The following is an 18,121-nucleotide window of genomic DNA, read 5'->3' on the forward strand; positions in this document are numbered from 1 at the left end:
AACTCTCAAAGGAAAGACTAACTCTTACAAACACTCTTTCTCACTTCACTCACACTTCTCACAATGACTCCTTAGCTCTATAGCTCACTCTTCTAGTTGACACACACTTCACTTCTTTATTGTATACAATGCATGGCTTCATGCCTATTTATAGTTATGTGTTGCCGACTTTGCTCTCCATTCCACCGCCTTGTTTTACCTTCTAGACAATTCTTCATGCTTCAACTTGGCTGCCAACTTGCTTTGCTTTCCATAGTTTATGCATCTTTCTAGAATAAACTATATTATTCTAATACATCAACTAGTTACAAAGTCGGTGAAGCTTTCTCCAGTTTTCCAGATTTTTCTATAGTTATCTAGCTCAAATGTTGACTTCCTTTTCTAGGCTTTATTTCCTTTTATACTTCTAGAACTTTGTAGAGATTGCTCCTCAAAATAGGTTGAGCTGGGGTTGATACTTTAACATTGTGTTCTAGCAACAGAAGCGAGAAAGACAATCAGCTAAAGGGAAAAAAAAACCCACAGAAGTTGACATAATAAAGATCCCACAGCAATTTAGTCACCAATCATGCTTTTAATGGACATAAAAACCTGGCAAACAAAGAATTGAAATGTTCTGCTCTCAGCACTATAATCACATTACCTGTTCTTTCTCTTAGTAAGACTCTGCATCGCCCTTGTCGAGTAAGAGGAGGCTCTCTTTATAAAAATGACCAGTACAATATTTATATCCAGAAATCCCAAGAAGTTTAAACTGTTTGCTCACAAGGTCTAGTGATACTAGTTCCTGCCTCTCTTTTTCTTTGAGCAGTAACAATACTTCCCCACTCTTTGTTGTTAATAATATGTTAACTCGCAATTGTACGGGGCAATTAGTAGTATAGCAAGACAAGTACGAGGTCGTACCCACGAAGACTGAGAAGTTCAAATTAGTTATGTACTTTAGATTACCAAATTCAAGAAGTTAGGAAGTTAAATCTAAAACAGAATTTAAAGCAAGAGTGAGTTTGAAAACAAATGCAGCAAGATTAAAATGAACTTTGAAGTGAGAATGCTTGTGATTATAGAAAGAAATGAACAAACTGAAATTGCAACGGAAAGCAAGTAAACAAAAGTAACAAAGGGTGGTTTTGAAGGTTAAAACACAGGTTTGGAGACTAGGGCATTCGATTCAACATAACAATTCAATTCTGGGTTATAAAGATTCAAGTAACAAGTCTAATTCAGATTCAAAGATTGATTCTAGCTAAAGTATGATTAAGCCATGGTGTGTGGTCATAACCTTGTGTTCCTAATTCCCTAATTTGATCATTTGTTGTCTAACCTAAAATTAAGCATTAGGAACCCATTAAGCATAGAAGAACATTTTAAACAACCAAGTATGTATCTAATCCCTGTTGTCGAATGTCCATACATACTCTTCCTATTCATAGTTCAATTCGAATTAAAGCATGGTGTATACTCTTAATTCAAACCAAGATAGTTAACAAACAAGTTCTAATGGTGATCAATCATTCAAACAAGCATGTTAACTTATAAGCATAATGAATAAGAACATGAATCATGAATCAAACTTGAAACTCCAAACTTATAAACCCAGAATATTCATGTTAGGTTACATCGAAGCCCTAGTTATGGATTTAGCTACTCATAATGGAAAAGAGACTTGAACAGAAATGAGAAAACATAATGAATGCAATAAGAGTAGAAAAACCCTTTTTCTGAAGTTCTTGTGGTGTCCAAGGCTTCTCCAAGTGCTTCTCCACTTCTAATGCTTCTCCAAGAGCTTCCCCACTTCTAGAAAGATGTATGAAGGATATGGAGGTGATTTGGGATGAGTTTGAGTGAGTGGTGATGGCTAACGAAGATGAAATTCGTAGGGAAATGGAAGAGAAGTTTGCTGGAGTTGTTTTGGTGATTGTTGAGTGTTTGGGATTGTGAGAGTGTTTGAGGATGGTTGGAGTGAATTGTGGGGGTTGTGAATCTCAGGATTTGTTGTGTCTTGAATGTGGAATGGATGTGGTATTTATAGGGAGAGGGGAGTGATAAATCTGAATTCAATATGGCTAATGCATACAACACTTGCATTATAAAAGATGAATTGGTTGATGCACTTCACTAATGCATACAACACTTGCATTATAAAATCTGAATTGGTGAATGCACTTCACCAATAAATCCCACCAGCAGCCCTAGCTCATCTTCATGTCACCATGACCAAGCTTCCAACCAGCTACAATAGCTCATGCCTAGCTCACCATGACCAAGCTTCCAACCAACTCATCCTCATGTCAGCATGACCAGCAACTTCTTGGGCTTACGAATTGGGCTAGGCTGAATCAAATGAAGACTTTAAGATGTCCATTGTGAAGTTCAGAATGTGTATGATCCAACCACACAAGTATTGGCCCAATCCAAGCTCGGAGGAGGAAGTTAAGGCCGAAACAAATTGCTAAATCGTTTTGCTCGCTGACAAAAATCCATCCTGAGCATGGTTCAGTGTTTGCTAGGTTACGGACTCCAGAGTTATCTAATGGGGCTGAATTTTGGATATGTTATAGTACACACCCATTGGAACAACTTTCATGAAGCATGCGGCCTCATCCGAGCTGTGTAGGTTGCTGAAACAGATCTTGCAATGTGACCCACGAAACTGGACTGTAGGAAAAATGAGTTTGTCTTTAAGCTCTTCTTCCATTCATCCAAATTAGGCCTTAACATGCTTGAATTGCATGAATTATGCTCTCTTGCTCTATTGGCCTACAAAACACACAAATAGAGGCAAATAACTCAAAATTATAGGAAACTAAGCAAAAGAAGTAAGTAAATTGGGCATGTATATGTATGAAATTATGAGCTTAACACTCTTCCTAAAACAAAAGGCGCTGAGGAAAATTGTTTCTGGACCTTGTGACTGAGAGTAATCAATTTGGTCCATGATTCCTCTATGCCATACTCTTTCATCACCCATATATCAAGAACAGATTCTTCACGCAAATAATTCATATAGAAATCTTCACGATTGTTGGGCCTCATGAACAAAGCAATAGATTTTTTGTTATCTGAAACAGACAATTGCAATCCCCAGTTGGGATTCCAATGGATAATCTTCGGCATAGGTATCTTACCGAACACCTCCTAAACGTCAATATAAAATAGCAAGAATCACCATTTGTGTAACCAACTACAGGCCACTGAAGAACCTCATTAACAAAAGCATTGGATGCAGCTCCATTTGTTTCCACATGCAGCAGAAACACAACCAAGACTCCTCCATGTGCCAGTGGCTAGGGAATAAACCTCAGCTACAGTTGGCCCTTCATCTTCATTTTGTAAAGTTACAAATCGCACAACCTTATAGTCATTGGTCATAGCATCAAAACCGAACCCAATAGAAGCATCATACCCACCATGCGTCCTAAAGGTAACTCCAGGCCTGGGAAGGGTCACTAACTTTCTAATCACAAGGCAGATTAGCCCGCTACAAGTGCCGACCACACGAAATACCAGACCCGCCCATCATTTTATTTAAAAAAAATACCAGACCAGCCCAGGCGCCGCCTAGCGCCTAGGCTCCGATTTTTCGAAATTGACAGAAAAAGGAAAGAGAAACTTTAGGAACTTACAATTTTTGGTCCTAATGAGCAGAGCCGAAGAAGTGGAGCTGACGTTTAGAGAAGAAGAGTGAAGAAGAAAGGAGTAGAACCCTTTCTAGCCTCTAGGAGATTCATTTCCGTACATGATAGTGCGGAAGAAGAAACGCGTCGGCTGAAATCCTAATGCATCTCTCTTCTCTATTTATATCTCCGTCCCTGATTAAAAGCTTGAATAAGGTTTATCTCCGGTTGATCTGGTGGTTTATGAATTGGAAAAGCTTTCCTAGGAACAATTTTATGCGAAAATTTCTTTTTAACGCCATAATGAAATCTTATTTCTATTTTGACCCCTCATTTTTCTGTAGCTTGTATATTTTGCCGAATTTTTCATTTGTACTTTTTACAAATTTTGCCGAATAAAACACATACGTATTTAGGATTTAGGGCATTATGTATTTCATTCGTACTTTTTCATGCATTGCCCTCTCTAATAATGCAAGCTTCTTTGGTGCTATGTTGAGAATTCTTAGCTATATATGGAGGTTCTTTTCAGGATTGCTTAATGAATTGTTTAACTAATTACAATGCTCATATCATAGTTTCTCTAGCTTTGAGCAAAATCTTACTTTTTGTTAGCAGATTTGGGAGTCCATAAATCATTGTTTCTTTCGACTTATATGCACTCATCCAACGAAAAGTTTGACAGTTGTTGCTCGCACTTGTGTTGAGTTCTTCTGGCACAGTACTTCTTCTGTATCAACTAATTCAGGGAGATCCCGTGGCCAAACTACTCCAATCAAATGGCTTCCGCCCAAGCCCCCATTTCTCAAGATGAACTTTGAAGGTTCTGTTAAAGCTTCTTCTTCGTCTGCTTCGGTTTTTGTTATTAGAGATGCAGGAGAAACACAACCAAGATTTCTCCATGTGCCCGTGGCTAAGGAATAAACCTCAGCTAGAGTTGGCTGCTCATTTTCCTTCAATAAAGTCACAAGTCGCACAGCCTTATAGTCATTGGTCATAGCATCAAAACCGAACCCAAGAGAAGCATTGTTCTTACCATGCTACCGAAAGGTAATACCAGGCCTCGGAAGGGTCACCAACTTTCTAATGGTTGGGTTCCATATAAAGAAGTTGTAAGCATATTAGCATAAGAGGGGATATCATCCGCAAGGCAAATTAGCCCACCACAAGTGCCAACCACACGAAGATGTGAATTCCCAAAAGTTTTTCTTTGCGGCAATTGGAAATTCAATCTTGGAGTACACATCAAACGCCTGGTTATCATGATGCACAGAGTGAACATCGTCTTTTACCTTGTGAATGACATTGTTTTGGTAGTAGGTGAGGCTACAGCTACCAGAAATTCTGTGGAGTAGGAGGAGGTCAATGTCATTCTGGTTAGCAAAGTCCACTTTCGGGTTGAGGTGGGGGTGAATAAAGCTTCGGTTTATGATCATGGACCTCCATGTCTTGCAGACTGAAGTACATTTAACCAGACTAATTAGGATCTCTTGTATGATTTCCTGAGGAAAAGAGCGTGCACTTCAATTTTCAATTTGATCCCTTGTCTGACATCTTTTATGTTATCCATGTCTTGCACATTCAAATAGTTATACCAACTGAGAAAAGCAATGGAGACATTCATATACAATTTTTAGTCGGAAAATTAAAAGTACAAAAATCCAAACCAAATCCATCAGAAAGGAAAAAAAAAGTTACAAATTGCCTTTCAATTAATGTACCAAATAGCCAGCTTATTCTTCCTCCAGTATATCACGCTGGTAAAACTGTTAAGAGAAATGAAACCAGATTATATATGCTTGTACGTTGTACATAGTATGCACCTAGTAGTGTCACTAGTGGTGGTGGTTGTTGAGGCGGAGCTTGTGGCGGTTGCGGAGGTGGATGTGGGTGAATAGGGATTTTCATACTTAATTGGCTTGTTTTGTTGTAGTTATGGGTCTAATTCCTCCGTCATATAATTAGTACTTAGTTTTGAAATTCGAATAAACCTTTGATATAGGTCAGCATTTGGTATATTATTACATGCTTTGATGTTGCCTTTTGACTATAGTTTCAAGCATATGGTATCCAGTTGATTTCAACTCCTAATTAAATCCCCAGAGGAAAATCATTCAATAAAAAACTGCAAAAGTGATTTCAACTCCTAATTAAAATGTTCTTACACCAGACTAGTTCTTAATTCAAATGCTGAAACAGCTCTAGCCTCTAAAACCAGGTGCTTTGTCCGAGCTTCTGGGAATTTTAATGAAATTTAAAAATCGAAGTGAGTTCCCTTCATTATTATTGAGTCGAATGTCAAATGGGGGTTGAGTTTAATGTTGCAAAAATAGACAAGCAACATATGTTGCAGGCATGCAGTCAACTAAAACACCTTCATTACCTTCATTACTTAATTAAAAGTGAATTCTGTGCTGTCAATTGTTCAGCTCAGGGAAAAATACGCAATAAAAATGGAAAAGAAAATTGCAAAAGCATTTCATGGAAACTGGTGCAGAGAACTGCAAAGGCAATTGAAATTTGTAACTAGATACTTCCATTGAAGTTTCCCAAAAGCTGAAGAATAAATCGTGCAAGAACTACTAGATAACAAGTTCCATGCCAAGTAAATACACAGAAACATCAGGCACTTCAGGCATAGGACACTACTGCCCTACAAATCGGCCAAAAAAATGAACAAGAAAACGAAAATACATCAGCACCATAGATAACAAGAAACAGACGTTGATGCACATCAGGCATCAGGCATCAGGCACATCAGGCACTTTCAGCAAACAACGTTACTGCACTACAAATCAGCAAGAAAAGAAAACAAGAAAAGTGTGCGTTAATCAATTGTTTAGCATTAGAGTTGACATCACTTGTCATGAAAACTTTTCCCAGTACTTCTTCAGAAGTGCAAATCAAACTTCCTCTTCATGCTTACTCAAATGAAAGCTAAATTGGAAAAGAAACTATTGTACAAATGAAAACATTGGAAAATGGATTAAAGCAGCAAACAAAACCATGTAAATTGAATACACAGACTTCAATACAGTAGCAGCAATCAGTCCAATGTCTAAAGTCATACCAAGTTGACTAAGACTACGAGCACATAAAAGACCAGTCTAATCGTGTTTACATGAGAGCTGAGTTGATATTATTATAATTACACTGTTTTTAACTTTTTGATATCCAAATTGAATCTCCATGAGATGAGAGCTGTGTTGATTTAGTCACAAGTTGTGTTCTAGCGACAGAAGCGAGAAAGACAATCAGCTAAAAGAAAGAACCCACAAGAAGTCTGACATAAGAAATATCCCACAGCAATTTAGTCACCAATCATGCTTTTAATGAACATAAAAACCTGGCAAACAAAGAATTGAAATGTTCTGCTCTCAGCACTATAATCACATTACCTGTTCTTTCTCTTAGTAAGACTCTGCATCGCTCTTGTCGAGTAAGAGGAGGCTCTCTTTATAAAAATCAACAGTACAATATTTAAATCCAGAAATCCCAAGAAGTTTAAACTGTTTGCTCACAAGGTCTAGTGATACTAGTTCCCGCCTCTCTTTTTCTCTGAGCACTAACAGTACTTCCCCAGTCTTCCTAAAACATAAGGTGCTGAGGAAAATTGTTTCTGGACCTTGTGGTTGTGGATTGAGACTGAGAGTAATCAATTTGGTCCATGATTCCTCTCTGCCATACTCTTTCATCACCCATATATCAAGAACAGGATATTCACGCCCATAATCCATATAGAAATCTTCACGATCGTCGGGCCTCATGAACAAAGCAATAGATTTTCTGTTATCTGAAACAGACAATTGCAATCCCAACTTGAAATTCCATAGAATAATCTTCGGCATAGGTATCTGACTGAACACCTCCTTGCCCAGGTCAAATGTCAATATAATATAGTAAGAACCAACATATGTCTGACGGGCTACAGGCCAATGAAGAACCCCATTAACAAAAGCACTGGATGCAGCTTTATCTATTAGACATGCAGGAGAAACACAACCAAGACTCCTCCATGTGCCGGTGGCTAGGGAATAAACCTCAGCTACAGTTGGCGTCTCATCATCTTCATCCAATAAAGTCACAACTCGCACAACCTTATAGTCATTGGTTGTAGCATCAAAACCGAACCCAATAGAAGCATTGTACCCACCATGCGTCTGATAGGTAATACCAGGCTTGGGAAGGGTCACTGACTTTTTAATGGCTGGGTTCCATATAATGAAGTTGTAAGCATAAGAGGGGACATCATCCGAAAGGCAAATTAGCCCATCACACGTGCCAACCACACGAAGATGTGAATTGCCGTAGTTTTTCTTTGCGACAATTGGAAATTCGATCTTGGAATACACATCAAACGCCTGGTTATCATGATGCACAGAGTGAACCTCGTCTTTCACTTCGTGAATCACCTCGTGAAAGAACTTGTTGTGGTAGTAGGTGAGGCTACAGCCACCAGAAATTCTGTGGAGTAGGAGTAGGTCAATGTCATTCTGGATAGCAAAGTCCACTGTTGGGTTGAGGTGTGCGTGAATAAAGCTTTGGTTTATGATCATGGACCTCCATGCCTTGCAGACTGAAGTGCATTTGATCAGACATTTAACGGATAGCCTAAGTAAGATCTCTTGTATGATTTCCTCAGGAAAAGAGTGTGCCATCGCTTCAAATTTCAATTCGTGTATCCCTTGTGTGATATCTTGTATGTTATCCATGTCTTGCAAGTTCAAATAGTTATACCAACTGAGAAAAGCAATAGAGACAAAACTCAGCAATCATTGAGAAAAGAAAAAAAACAGGGGAGCCGTTCTTTAAGCAGAGTACTGAAAAAGACAGAGCAAAAATAACCCTAAACGTCATATTATTCATATCAAACCCAATAAAAAAATCAAAACCCATCTGGGAAAAAAAATACTAAAGCCAAACCCATAATTTTTAGCTGACAAAAAAGCTCTAAAAAAATTCCCAGAAGAAGGAAAGAGAAAGTTTAGGAACTTACAAATTTTGGTCCTGATGAGCAGAGCCGAAGTAATATAGCTGAAGAAGAAAAGCTTCTAGGAATTTCCTTTCCGTACCCTACCGATCGGAAAAGCTTCTCTATTTATATGCTTTGTTACTGCAAAAGCTTTCCCCTTCTTTTTTGGTCAAGCTGCAAAAGCTTTCCTATTTGTTTTTGAAGAAATCAAACGTTACAAGTTTCTTTAATAGCTTTTGCTTTTGCTTTTTTTTTTTTTTCGTTGCTGTTTTTTTTTTCTTTAATAGTTTTTTGGTTTCTGTAATTTTTCTACATCATCCTATTTTTTTTGTTTCTGTAATTTTTCTACAATCATCTCTTTTTTTTTGTTCTGTGTTTCCCTTCTTTATCAATATATATATCTAGTCGATGCCAAAACGAAAGGGAAAAATGCATCTTCATATATATATATTTTCTTATGAACTAATTAAAGATTGCATGTATTATCTAGTAACATTATAAATGGGAGATTCACAACAAGGAAAAGGAAAAACATCTTATAACCCATGGACCTCGAAAGAGAGTAATATGCTATTAGAACTAATGGTTGATGCTGCCAACCGTGGATGGCGCGATTCTAATGGTTTGCTAAGCAAGCAAATAGTAGAAAGCAAATAGTAGAAAGCAAGATACTTCCTGTTCTTAATGCAACACTTGGATGCCAAAAAACTTATCATCAATATCAGAGTCGTCTGAAATGGTTTAAGACAAGATATCACAGTTTTACTCAACTTATGCGTCATAGTTCTGGATTTGGGTGGGACTCCGTCTCAAAGAAATTCACAGCTACTGAAGAAGAATGGCAAGATTACTTTAAGGTAAGATTTCAATTTTGTTAAAATGTTACTTTATAATGAGAACTTTCACTTTTGTACTTTTTGCATGTAATTAATTTTTTTATTTTATTTTTGGTTTTTGCTAGTCCCACCCAAGTCAAGTGCATCTTCAAAGAGATACATTTGCAGACTATGAGGATTTGGTAATTGCAATTGGCAATGGAACAGCTGCTGGGAAAAACTCAATTGGACTTGGTGATGATACCGATGCTAGAACGTATGAAGTTGGAGAAAGTAGACCTACCAATTTGCAAGATACCAATGAGGCATTTGTACCAAGTCAAAATGAAACATCATACCAATCTTTGTCGTCTGGTAATTTTACTTCATCACCTTTTCTAGACACAAATTTGGAAGCTCCATTAGAAAAGCTCCCTCCAAGAAAGAAACCTAAAACTGAGTTTGAAGCAAATAATAATTCAGTTGAGACCATAACTCGAGCTGAACTGGTAGAAAAAGTTTATGTGGGCATGGATTCAATTGCTGCAATTACCACTGAAATTCGAGGAATGCATAGCCTAATGGAGAAAAGAGAGAAAGAGAGAGAGAAAACCAACAATGTTTGGGATGCTATCAAGGAGACTCCGAACTTGGATAATCGTGCTCGTTACAAAGCACTTGGACTGGTTCATAAGCTGGGAATGAAAAATGCATTCCTGAAAATGTCACCTGAAGAGCGCTCAGAGTGGATATTATACACTATGGAATGAGTGTAGTTCTGTGAGATTATGTTTACCATTTTAAATGATGTTGAAACTTTGGTTTAAACTATTTTTATCATGTTGGTTTAAAATATTTTTAAGACTTTATTAGTTTGGAATTTGTTGAACTTTGGCCTACAATTAATTATTTGGGTACTGTTTATGTGTGTTACTTGCTGTATTTTTAAGACTTTATTATGCTTTTTCAGTTTTATGTTCAGATTTGTTTTAATCTATATAGTTTCAGTTTTATGTGCCTTTATACTTATGAATATTGCTTGTGTTACAATGTTATATGTGCACTTCAGATTTTTTTTGTTATTAATGGAGATGGAAGAAGTAGATGAAGTACTATGGAATGAAGAAATTGAGGAAGAAAAAGAAGAAGAGGAAATGGACGATGAAGAATTCGAGGAACATGATTATGAAACCATTAAGATATTGTTGATGGCAACAGAAGCAATAGCTCAAGTGCTCAATGCTTTAACGGCTCTCATACATGATGGTCATATTGAACGTTCATTAGCTCGACGCCCAATTTCTACAATTGGGTACAATTATATAAATAAGGTACTGAATGAGGATCCTCAACACTTTCGACAGTTATATAGGATGTACCCTGATGTGTTTTTGAAGCTATGTGGTATTATTAGAGAGAAAACGCATTTGCATGATACAAGATTTATTTGTATTGAAGAAATGCTTGCAACATTTTTACTCACTGTTGGTCAAAATTCTCGATATTGTCAAACTCGTGACACATTTGACCAATCACATTTCACAACAAGCAAAAATTTCAATAAAGTTTTGAAGGCCTTAAACACAATAGCCCCAGAGATGATGGTCAAACCTGGATCCACAGTGCCAGCTAAAATAAGAGAAAGTACAAGGTTTTACCCTTATTTTAAGGTAAGTAATGACTACTTCATTCGTTATAATAAATATTATTATTATTATTATAGTTTTTGTATTAGTATTAGTACTGTTATTATTCAAAATACATAACATCTAATGCCTTAATTTATTTTAGGGTTGCATTGGAGCTATTGATGGCACACATATACCAGCAATGGTGACAGGGCGCGAAGTAAGTAGTTATCGTGATCGTCACGGTAAAATATCACAAAACGTGCTAGCTGCTTGTAACTTTTATTTGGAATTCATATACGTTCTTAGCGGATGGGAGGGTTCAGCTCATTATTCCAAAGTGTTAAATGATTCTTTATCAAGGAGGAATGGACTTAAAGTGCCACCAGGTATATATTTATTTATTTATGTCTATATTAGGTTGTATTGTAAATATTAATTGGATTTGTGTCGTATATTCAGGTAAATATTTCTTAGTGGATTGTGGATTCCCAAATCGGCGTCAATTTTTAGCTCCATTTCGAGGTGTTCGATATCATCTTCAGGATTTTGCCGGTCAAGGTCGTGATCCTGAAAATGCAGCCGAGTTGTTCAATCTTAGACATGCTTCCTTAAGAAACGTAATAGAGAGAATATTCGGTATATTTAAATCACGATTCACAATTTTTAAGTCTGCCCCTCCATTTCCATATGAGACACAAGCAGAGTTGGTCTTAGCTTGTGCAGGGTTGCACAATTTTCTCCGCAAGGAGTGTCGTTCTGATGAATTTCCTATTGAAGAAAACAACGAGCATTCAGCGTCGTCATCATCACCAGAAACTGAGGGAAATAATTATGACCAAGTTTTTCAAACCCAAGAACAACAACGCGAGAATGCTAACCAATGTAGGGTTGGGATATCTTCAGATATGTGGAGAGATGCTATGAATGACGGGAGTCAAAGATAAGCAATGAAACAGATACTTATTCGTTTTTATGCAGTTAGAATTATAGTTTACTTATCAGTTTTTTTGTCATGAAATTACTGCACATTTGAACAAAATTAGATGCCCTTTTTTTAATTTTCTTTGGATGTATTGATTTGGAAGTTCTTTACAAAATGTTTTTGTAAAGGTAATTTTTTTCTTTTGAAAATCTGGAAAAACAATTAACAGCCCAAAAAAAAAGAAAAAAAAGAAAAAAAATATTTTAGAACTCTAATCAACTCTTTTAAAATCTACGATAAAACTCTAACAAACACTATCAAAATCAATCTAGGAATTCAATCAAACTCTATGTGGAGTTGATAGAAATCAATTGAACTACATTGAAATCTATAAACTTTATAACTCCATTTAACTCTTTTAAAATCTTAATTGAATACACCCCCCTTAGAATAAGTTGTTCGGAATATATATCTGTAAAATGAAGTGTAAATAAAAATAAAGTATTTCACATTAAACCATTGCAAGAGGGAATACAACATTCCCAATTTTTTAAAAGGAAGAATCAACTCTTTGGTATCTGAATGTGTAGTTTAAGGCTTTTTGGTGCATTAAGGTTCAATATGTTACAAACAAGGCCGGTCCTGAGATTTTGAGGGCCTTATGTAAAATTTAAACTAAAGCCCTCATATAATCTAATATGAAAATACTAAAAAAAATAAAATTATATGACTTAATGTCATAAACCAATTTTTTTATAATTAAAATTCATCATTAATTAGCATATAATAACAATCACAAATCAAATTCATAAATTTTTTAATGTTTTTATTTGATAAAGTTAAATATTAGTATGTTCAGTTTTTTAAAAATAAAAAAAAAGTTTAAGAGAAAGAAGAAGACATGAATTTTTTTTTTTTTTTGTGGTTTTGTTTTGAGTGGAAGAAAGCTTTTAGACTCAAACGTAAGCCTTGTACTAAGGGATATGCTCTAGAAACCAGCTTCATCAAATACACTCTTGTGTCAATGTGATGCATGATGTAGTATATATACAATTTTTATAATATTATATAAAATATAAAGTAAAAAAAAATCGAGGATCATGTGCGGTGGCGCCACTTGCACCATGGCAGGGCCGCCCCTGGTTACAAATTCCTTTTCAATGCACCAAAAAGCCAATTTACTCTTATAAAAGAAATTTCATGCATTCTTCCTCAAGTTTATATAATAATTAATTTATCATCACGCTGGTAAAATTTTGAAGAGAAATGAAAGTAGAATATGCTTGGAAGTTGGTCATCGTGTGCGGCTTTATAATTGCTAGTGTCACTTATGTGTGCAGCCTTTGGGACAAACACAAGAGAAAGAAAAAGCAAAGCAAACGAGCGATTAAGGACGGTGGGATGGTTATTATGGCAGGAGTTGGTGCTGTTTTGGCCACGGCAGCCACAGCAGCTAGTGGTGATGTTCCTCATGGTGGTGGGAGCAACTGTGGCGGTGGTGGTAGTCAAGGTGGAGGTTGTGGCGGAGGTGGATGTGGAGGCGAATAGGGATTTTTATACTTAATAGGCTTGTTTGTTGTAGTTATGGGTCTAATTCCTCCATCGTATAATTAGTACTTAGTTTTAAAGTTGAAGTTTTTGAAATTTGAATAAACCTTGTTTGACTTTAGTTTCAAGCATATGAATTATTTGTCTGCCATGCAACTTGGTTTGTTTTATTCAATGGGAATTCGCTCAAATTGTTTAGAGTTTAGTCACAAAACTCAAGTTTATATTATAACCCAGGATTTCTTCTAAAATATTTGAAAATAATGGCAAAAAATAAGGACAATTTGGATTAGGAATCAAATATAACCAAATAAAGGAGTCCCTAATTTGAATAGAAAACCATTCAATAAAAATAAACTGCCAAAGTGATTTCAACTCCTAATTAAAATGTTCTTACGGCAGACTAGTGCGAGGTTAAAATGTTCTTATGAAAATTGATCTATAAGCTATCTCTAAATCTGAACCCCACGTTGGCTTTATACCACAATTCTCCTCCCCTGGAATATGTTTATGAGATTTTAATTCAAGAAATTGCTAAGCACCAAAAAGTCAACTTATTATGTGCCAAAAAATTAGTCAACCCATTATGAAAAGAAAAGGTTCCATAACAACTTGAAAGAGGTGAAGTTGGTGAAGGAAGTTGAGGTTCCACTCCATAATTAATTGGCAAAGGGAGGAGTAGTCCAACTCCTTATAAGCCCTTGCAAGGTATTCTAACTTTCCAATGTGAGACATTTTTATCTTCACTTTCTCACAAGTTGGACGGATATTTTGGCAGGAGCCGGTGTTGTTTGGGGTCCTCCAGCTGTTGTAGCCACCATAACTAGTGATGTTGGAGGTGGCGGGGTTTGGGCGGGAGGCAGGGGGGTGGGTGGAGGAGGATGTTGATGTTGCATTTTTAATTTTCATTTTTATAGAAATGATTTGGGTAGGGGTAATCAAACATTAAATATGTCCGTACAAACAATGAATTTGAGACATTAAAATGGATTAAGAGTTTATTCATTTGTGTTGAATTTTTCTTGGCTCTCACACTAGCAATTATTGTAAAACTTACACTAACCTGGCCCTCGTCTCCAACCTTGTTAACTGCTCCTCTCAACAAACCCTTATCCACAACTGTTATAATGGAGTCAAAGACTTTTTGCAGGGGACCTTGTGGTACTTCTAGGCGCAAGCCTGCTTGCTTCCCATTATACAATCCAAATCAAGGGATAAAACTGTAATATACTGAAGTGTTTTTCTATATTGTACATCCAATAACAAAGTTCATGATCCAATATATAAAAAAAATATAGTAAATTGAGCTTAGACCCATAAAATTTATTTTTAATAACTTACAACCCTTTCCTTTATTTTTCTATTTGAAATACCCAATTTTTTCAAATAAAACCCATTACTAGGATCCAAGTAAGCAAGTTACCTAATCTAGCTTAATAGGGAGTATTAATTACAATTATGGCAGTTAATGAAATGCTTGAAATAAATTATAAATAAAATATAAAGTCTGGTGGCAACGATGTAAAAACATAGGAATACTATGACCTCTTATATCCTATTGGTCATTTAAATATGAAACTGAGTTTTACACATAGATTTATAGAGTGACGGGTATATCTCTAGGAAATAGAAAATGTATGAATTTATATTGGACAAGCCCAAAGAAAAAAGAAGAAAAGGAAAAGGTCGTGTTTTCGTTTCTCATAAAACGATAAATTATCATTTTCAATATTTGTTCATGGTCACCAAATTCATTTTCTAAAAACCAATCATGTGTTTTTCAATTGGAAAATGCTAGGCATACCACATTTATATACCACCTAGTGTACCACCTCTCTAATAAAAGTGGGGCCCACCAATACAATAGATCCGACCTCTATTGGTGGTACACAAGGTGTTATATAAAATGTGGTCTAGCATTTCCCTTTTCAATTTAGTGGTGCTGAACGCGTATTTAGTTAAAATGGAAACATAAAACAAAAATGGTGCTCCAAAAACATAAACGAACAAGCCCTGAAATTCTTACTTGTTTTGGTCTAAGAAGATTCAATCGAAGCGTCACCATCCAAGCCATTGTAAATTTTTTTTTTTTTGGTTTTACATGGCTAGAATTTAAATTCCAGTATAGTTTGTATGAGAAAACCCTGGAGGATCCAAGTAAATCTATATATCAAGAGTACTCATTCTTTACAAGAGTATTATATATATATATATATATATACACTGAAAATTATGAAACCTTTCATATTATTATGGATTAGTCTATTAACAGAAGAAAACTTACATGCCGAGTTTCATGACTTGAATTTTGTTTTTTTTTGGGGCTGTCTCTTGGACCTTTCCCTAAAACAGGTAAGTCTCAAATTTTAAAGATGAATGGAATTTCTTTATATAAAAACAAGTTGCAACCCAACCCATGCATGAGTTGTATCAGAGTTGAAGAGGAGCTACAGAATGTTAAGAAAATTAACTAGAAAATGAATATTATGAAAATATTAATTTTATTTATGCTGGCTGGCTGTAGTGCATGCTCGTGAGGAAGAAGAGTCTCCTTTATCTCTTCCTCCATTACACTCCCCTTCTAAAAACCCTCCTCGCCTTTGGCCTAACCTTCAAGATGGCGGTTCTTTAAGCTTTCCAAGATTTCTTTTTGCTGCAAGAGCAAAAATAAAAGTAATAATTCGTAAAAAGCCTAAAACTCCCAATACTACTCCTAATACTCCAGAAATTCCTAATCGTCCCCAAATTCCTCACATGCCAGCAATGGCAGATCCAGGATTCTGTGGCCAAAGGGTCACAATGTAAAAGTTCCAAAAATTTTCTACGAAGAAAATAATACTAAAAAAATAGAAAAATAGTACTTCCATTCATAATTCATGACAAAACCAATAATATAAGTTACAATCGTCCACGACAAGTTTTCATCTTTTAAAAAGGTTGCATTATAGTTTCGTTATCAATACAAGCAAAAACATCTCTCTCAATGTAAACAATCAAGTTATCATTCAACTATTGATCTCTTATTCTGTTGCGAAGTGGATTTTTAATAATATTCATGGCGAAAAATACTCTCTCCACTGAAGCGATTGCAACCGGTAAAACCAAAGCCAATGTAAGAAGCAAATACACATAATGAAATATTTCATGCATTCCTTTCTCCACCATTTTTTCCGCAAGACTACTAGTTCCTTCCAATTGAGAAAAATCATTACTCGAACGCATATGATGAACATAAACACCAAGTTGATCTTCAAGCATCAATAAGTCTCGATCCGAAAAATCTGAGGATAAAATTGAGCAAAACGAACTAGCTTTCATTTGTCAAGCTACAAATTCATTTTTCGGACTCAAGCATGCTAAACAAGTAAGTAACTTTACCTCGTTGAAGCGATCATTTAATTCCACAAGTTGCCCATCAATTATATGATTTGAATTGCGTTGCTGACAGCCCCCAACGGGAAGAAGCCACGTCGTGCTTCCCAGACGCTCCGATTGAAATTTTTTCCAGAAATCCAATGGCTGTGATTTTTTTGGCTAAAACATTGCAAAAACAAATTCGAAAATAATTTTTTAAAAATCTGGATTTTTTCCTTATAAATACCTAACAATTTTATTCACTTTCCACACCATATCTTCATACAAACTCTTCTCTTTCAAATATTTTTTACTTTCCACTCACATTTTTCTACTACTTTCCATTTGTATCAAAAAACAAATGGCCTCTTCCATCGAAGCCAGAAGAGCGTGGACAACTCAGGAAGATATTGTATTGTGTGAGTGTTGGGTGAAAGTTGATCATTACCCGATCACGGGCAATGAGATGAAGTTCTGTCATATGTGGAGAAAAATTAATGGAGAATTTTGTGAAAGATCGGGTTCCAAGGTGGAAAATTTTGAATAAAGAGTTAGGGAAATGGAGAGATGCATTGGCAAAAGCGATTGACAACATTCGAAGCGGTCAAAATCTTGCCGACGAGGTAAAATATTTATAAATGACGTTTTATTCAATTTAATGTAACTTTTTTTTTTCTTGCATATTCAATTTTTTTTTCTTGCATATTCTTCTTTTTCCTTGCATTTCCAAATTATTTATATTTTATTGCATTTACAATTATTTATTTTTAATAGATTATACAAGCACAAATGTGGGAAAATCTTATTTGAAATCTGAGATTAGAATTTTTTAATAAATATCCGAAAATCTTATCTAACATGGGACACATGGCGCAATTTTAAAGGGTGAAAATCTTATCTGAAATCTGAGATTAGAATTTTTTTAATAAATATCTGAAAATCTTATCTGAAATGAGACACATGGCAACCGAAAATCTCATCCGAAAATCTCATCTAAAATTTGATGGACACGTGACAACCGAAAATTGAATTCGAAAATTTTATCCGAAAATATTCTCTGAAATTTTATGTGAGAATTTTATAATAAATAGTGACGTGAAAACCGAAAATATTCTCCTAAAAGCTTATAAAAATTAATTATTTAAGTATAAAAAAGAGAAAATAAATTTAAGTAAATAGTGTTTGCCATTGTCTTTGCCCTTCGGGGTGAAACCCAAAAAGGAAGAGCTGCCACTATTCATGTAAATAGTGACAAACCTTGC

General features: G+C 35.6%; 2 protein-coding genes and 2 pseudogenes across 5 annotated transcripts; 2 read left to right on the plus strand and 2 right to left on the minus strand.

The window, feature by feature from the left end:
* Positions 1-599: 599 nt before the first annotated feature.
* Positions 600-5,241, minus strand: LOC110750419 (F-box/kelch-repeat protein At3g23880-like; annotated as a pseudogene).
* An 889-nt stretch (positions 5,242-6,130) lies between these two features.
* Positions 6,131-8,773, minus strand: LOC110750405 (F-box/kelch-repeat protein At3g23880-like). 4 transcript variants are annotated; one of them, XM_088250024.1, is made up of 3 exons: positions 8,614-8,773; positions 7,016-8,357; positions 6,131-6,270 (listed from the first exon to the last, which is right to left on the minus strand). In XM_088250024.1, exon 2 carries the CDS (start codon positions 8,327-8,329, stop codon positions 7,028-7,030), a length of 1,302 nt encoding a protein of 433 aa, XP_088106150.1. In that variant the 5' UTR covers positions 8,330-8,357; positions 8,614-8,773; the 3' UTR covers positions 6,131-6,270; positions 7,016-7,027. The 4 variants fall into 4 exon arrangements, with proteins under 4 accessions (XP_088106150.1, XP_088106149.1, XP_088106148.1 ...); XM_088250023.1 differs by having other exon boundaries at positions 6,131-6,400; XM_088250022.1 differs by having other exon boundaries at positions 6,131-6,405.
* A 317-nt stretch (positions 8,774-9,090) lies between these two features.
* Positions 9,091-10,174, plus strand: LOC110762269 (uncharacterized protein At2g29880 pseudogene; annotated as a pseudogene).
* A 315-nt stretch (positions 10,175-10,489) lies between these two features.
* LOC148295519 (uncharacterized) lies at positions 10,490-11,979 on the plus strand. The gene is made up of 3 exons (XM_088250504.1): positions 10,490-11,074; positions 11,196-11,421; positions 11,495-11,979. The coding sequence occupies exons 1-3, from the start codon at positions 10,490-10,492 to the stop codon at positions 11,977-11,979; spliced, it is 1,296 nt and encodes a 431-aa protein (XP_088106630.1).
* The last annotated feature ends 6,142 nt before the right edge of the window (positions 11,980-18,121 follow it).

This window comes from Prunus avium, chromosome 3 (assembly GCF_965620075.1).
Source record: "Prunus avium chromosome 3, drPruAviu1.hap1.1, whole genome shotgun sequence".
NCBI lineage: Eukaryota > Viridiplantae > Streptophyta > Magnoliopsida > Rosales > Rosaceae > Prunus > Prunus avium.